This window comes from Calliphora vicina, unplaced genomic scaffold (assembly GCF_958450345.1).
Source record: "Calliphora vicina unplaced genomic scaffold, idCalVici1.1 scaffold_137, whole genome shotgun sequence".
In the NCBI taxonomy this organism is placed as follows: Eukaryota; Metazoa; Arthropoda; class Insecta; order Diptera; family Calliphoridae; genus Calliphora; species Calliphora vicina.
The window spans coordinates 11,762-16,708 of NW_027052650.1; the positions used below are offsets into that span (position 1 = coordinate 11,762).

Genomic DNA, 4,947 nt, shown 5'->3' on the forward strand with positions numbered 1-4,947 from the left:
GCGGGCATATCGGACATTTTTCGAAAAATGTCAAAAAATTACCCAAGTTTTTAACGACTTCATATAAATCGCAATTCTTTCTAACAAGGTATAACTTATGTAGCTAGCATAAATAGTACCCGATATATATGCGGGTATATCGGACATTTTTCAAAAAATGTCTCAAAATAACCCCAGTTTTTAACGACTTCATATAAATCGCAATTTTAAAAGGCCCTAAAGAGCTAGGAAGCTAAATTTTTTTATATTTGGATGACATGAGATTGTAGCTTTCTAACAAGGTATAACTTATGTAGCTAGCATAAATAGTACCCGATATATATGCGGGTATATCGGACATTTTTCAAAAAATGTCCCAAAATTACCCCAGTTTTTAACGACTTCATATAAATCGCAATTTTAAAAGGCCCTAAAGAGCTAGGAAGCTAAATTTTTTTATATTTGGATGGCATGAGATTGTAGCTTTCTAACAAGGTATAACTTATGTAGCTAGCATAAATAGTACCCGATATATATGCGGGTATATCGGACATTTTTCAAAAAATGTCCCAAAATTACCCCAGTTTTTAACGACTTCATATAAATCGCAATTATAAAGGCACCTAAAGAGCTAGGAAGCTACATTTTTTTATATTTGGATGGCATGAGATTGTAGCTTTCCAACAAGGTATAACTTATGTAGCTAGCATAAATAGTACCCGATATATATGCGGGTATATCGGACATTTTTCAAAAAATGTCCCAAAATTACCCCAGTTTTTAACGACTTCATATAAATCGCAATTTTAAAAGGCCCTAAAGAGCTAGGAAGCTAAATTTTTTTATATTTGGATGACATGAGATTGTAGCTTTCTAACAAGGTATAACTTATGTAGCTAGAATAAATAGTACCCGATATATATGCGGGTATATCGGACATTTTTCAAAAAATGTCCCAAAATTACCCCAGTTTTTAACGACTTCATATAAATCGCAATTTTAACGACTTCATATAAATCGCAATTATAAAGGCCCCTAAAGAGCTAGGAAGCTAAATTTTTTTATATTTGGATGGCATGAGTGTAGCTTTCTAACAAAGTATAACTTAAGTAGCTAGCATAAATAGTACCCGATATATATGCGGGTATATCGGACATTTTTCGAAAAATGTCCCAAAATTACCCCAGTTTTTAACGACTTCATATAAATCGCAATTATAAAGGCCCCTAAAGAGCTAGGAAGCTACATTTTTTTATATTTGGATGACATGAGATTGTAGCTTTCTAACAAGGTATAACTTATGTAGCTAGCATAAATAGTACCCGATATATATGCGGGCATATCGGACATTTTTCGAAAAATGTCCCAAAATTACCCAAGTTTTTAACCCAATACCGCCCAATACTGTAACATATACGTAACACTGACATTCATCAATATTTAACTAAATTGTCAACTTAATAAATAATATACAAATGTGTATTCATGTTTATTTTGTGTTTTAATGTTCCTTCTGCAGCAATAACTGATTATTTCGTTAGTTCTACTCTTCTTGTGGTTGTGTAAGGTTGTTTTGTAAAGTGTGTTTTTTGAAAGCTTGAAAAAAGTGAATTATGACGACACGAAGAAGGTAAGATAGTTAATTTTATATATATATATTATTTTATACATAATTATTATATGCATACTTAAAGAAAACATATCAAATTATATTATTTAAGTGTAAAAAAAAATATTTGAGTTATATAGTGTACGGTAGAAAGTGAAGAAAGCAGGTGTTACGTATTTGTAACACTGGGCAGCACTCAGTTATTTTTGGACCACTTTTTTTACGTTACAAATATGAACAAATATCAACATATTTGGCATTAGTTTTACTTTTAGAGTATTTTTTTTTTTAGATACGGGTATTTAACATTGGAAGAAGCCACACAATATCTTGAGGAGCTTTTGTCAGATGATAGCCAGGAAAATATTATTGAACAAGTGGTCATAGAGCCGCCGAGAGCTAACTATTTGCCGTCTGATGAAGACTCTGGAGATGAAGATGGTGGTGGACTCCCGCAAAATTTGCCCAAAGCTCTACTTATACAACCATGCGAAATTACAATTCGGAAGTCGGGATCATGTGGCGATGATGATCAGGAAAACGCGGAAGACATGGAAAATGTATTGCTAGAGCAGACATTGCAAGATGTTATAAATAACTCTTCTGATAATTTAAATATTGATTGCCTTAGATCTAATGCAACTACACCGTTGAGTGTAAAATCATCTGCAGAATCGCCTAAAAGAAAAGCAGTGGAAAATAAGATAAAGACCCCATCTAAGGTACCTCGTGTGCAGCATTTTGACTCTGCCTCAGGTTCTACAAAGAAACCAAGACCATCAAAATGTAAAAAATCAAAGTATGCCAAAAGATTACAAAGTGAAACTATTCAGTGGGTGGAAGATGAGGATGTATGGTGTCAACGTATATTCCCTGAACCCGACTTTTCTGATTGCACTGACTTACCACCCTACGTGCAATTTGAGAAGTTTTTTGACGATGAGTTGGTACAAATGCTATGCAATGAAAGTAACAGTTATGCAGTATATAGTGGACAAGAGAACCCAAAAATATCGATGAATGAAATGCGAGTTTTTCTTGGAATCCTGATTGTTACAGGTTATGCTTCAGTTCCTTCAAAGAGAGATTATTGGACAAATGAAAGCGATCTTAAAAATGAATTGGTTTCGGATTCTATGCGTAGAAATCGCTTTGATACAATATTTCGTAATATACATTTTATTGATAATGCAAAACAACAAGGAGACGATAAAATCTGGAAACTACGACCATATACAGATGCTTTAAAAACACGTTTCTTGAAGCACTTTCATCCTGAACAATGTCTATCTTATGATGAATCAATGATTGAATATTATGGTCGTCACAGCTGCAAACAATTCATAAGAGGAAAACCCCTTCGTTTCGGTTACAAAATGTGGAGTTTAAATACTCCGCTGGGATACTTAATAAATTTTGAAATGTATCAAGGATCAAATCCCCGTTTAAAGCCTGAATATTACACCAGGTATGGGAAAAATATAACTCCATTGTTTTGTATGCTGGATGAATTTGATGAAAATGTTAAGCAACTTGAATTTTCAATTCATTTTGACAATTTATTCACGACAGTTAACGCTTTGGTTGGTCTAAAGCAACGCGGTTACCATGGAACTGGAACAATCCGAGAAAATTGCATACCCAAATCATGTCCTTTACCTTTAAAAGATGTATTAAAAAAACAACAGCGTGGTCATATTGAAAGTATAAAAATGGTATCTCCTGCTATAAAAATTACCAAATGGGTTGACAATGCAGTTGTATCTGTAGCGTCCACTATTCATGGGAAGGTACCTATCACCAAAATAGCCAGATTTTCCCGAACGCATAAGAAAAGAATTATGGTTCCCTTACCACATGCTATAAACGAATATAATAAAAATATGGGTGGAACTGATAGAATGGATCAAAATGTAAATGCATATAGAATTGGGGCGCGAGGAAAGAAATGGTGGTTTTCAATATTTACATGGTTAGTAGATGTTTCAATACAAAATGCTTGGATTCTACATCGCAAGGCAGGTGGAAGCATGTCCCAGTTGAGTTTTCGCCGATCAATAGCAACTCGGTATTGCAAATCTTATGGCAGTAACAAACCACCTCAGAGTTATCGTCGTTTAGCTACAGATGAACAAGAGTATTCAACCAGATATGATGGGGTAAATCACTTTGTCGTCGAAACAAAGGACAAAAAAAGACGTCGTTGTGCAGGTTTGAACTGCTTGTCTCATCCAACTTCCATGTGCAAGAAATGTAATGTTGGTTTGTGTATCAAATGCTTTGAAAAATACCACTATTTTCTAACAACAAACTAAATAACATTAAAAAAATTTTATGAATTACTATATTTGTTTATTTATTTTTTATTATTTTCTGTATTTTTTATTATTTTTATTGTGTAAAACACATTAAATTAAACAAAAATGTTTTATGTTATCTTTTATGTAATAAATGGAAGTTTTTGTTAAGTTTTGTTTATAATAAATATACGTTTTATTTTGAAAAATGCTAGGCCCAAAAATTGTATGTACTGCCCACTGTTACGTATATGTAACAGCCCCCAAAACCCAATCTAGGACAAATGGAAAAATTTTTTTTATTAAAATAGGTTCATTAAGCTAAGGTAAATTGCTGTTCAAAATTTCATTGATTTATATAGTCTAGATCGCTGTGGGCATTAAAGGGTTAACGACTTCATATAAATCGCAATTCTAAAGGCCCCTAAAGAGCTAGGAAGCTAAATTTTTTTATATTTGGATGGCATAAGATTGTAGCTTTCTAACAAGGTATAACTTATGTAGCTAGCATAAATAGTACCCGATATATATGCGGGCATATCGGACATTTTTCGAAAAATGTCCCAAAATTACCCAAGTTTTTAACGACTTCATATAAATCGCAATTCTAAAGGCCCCTAAAGAGCTAGGAAGCTAAATTTTTTTATATTTGGATGGCATGAGATTGTAGCTTTCTAACAAGGTATAACTTATGTAGCTAGCATAAATAGTACCCGATATATATGCGGGTATATCGGACATTTTTCAAAAAATGTCCCAAAATTACCCCAGTTTTTAACGACTTCATATAAATCGCAATTATAAAGGCCCCTAAAGAGCTAGGAAGCTACATTTTTTTATATTTGGATGGCATGAGATTGTAGCTTTCTAACAAGGTATAACTTATGTAGCTAGCATAAATAGTACCCGATATATATGCGGGTATATCGGACATTTTTCAAAAAATGTCCCAAAATTACCCCAGTTTTTAACGACTTCATATAAATCGCAATTTTAAAAGGCCCTAAAGAGCTAGGAAGCTAAATTTTTTTATATTTGGATGACATGAGATTGTAGCTTTCT

At 33.1% G+C, this 4,947-nt stretch overlaps 1 protein-coding gene across 1 annotated transcript; it reads left to right on the forward strand.

The window, feature by feature from the left end:
* Positions 1 to 1,592: 1,592 nt before the first annotated feature.
* Positions 1,593 to 3,850, forward strand: LOC135963129 (piggyBac transposable element-derived protein 3-like; the record flags this gene model as incomplete). The annotated part of the gene is made up of 2 exons (XM_065514898.1): positions 1,593 to 1,609; positions 1,881 to 3,850. Coding segments are annotated over exons 1-2 (1,987 nt in total), but the record flags the coding sequence as incomplete, so codon positions are not given.
* Positions 3,851 to 4,947: the final 1,097 nt, after the last annotated feature.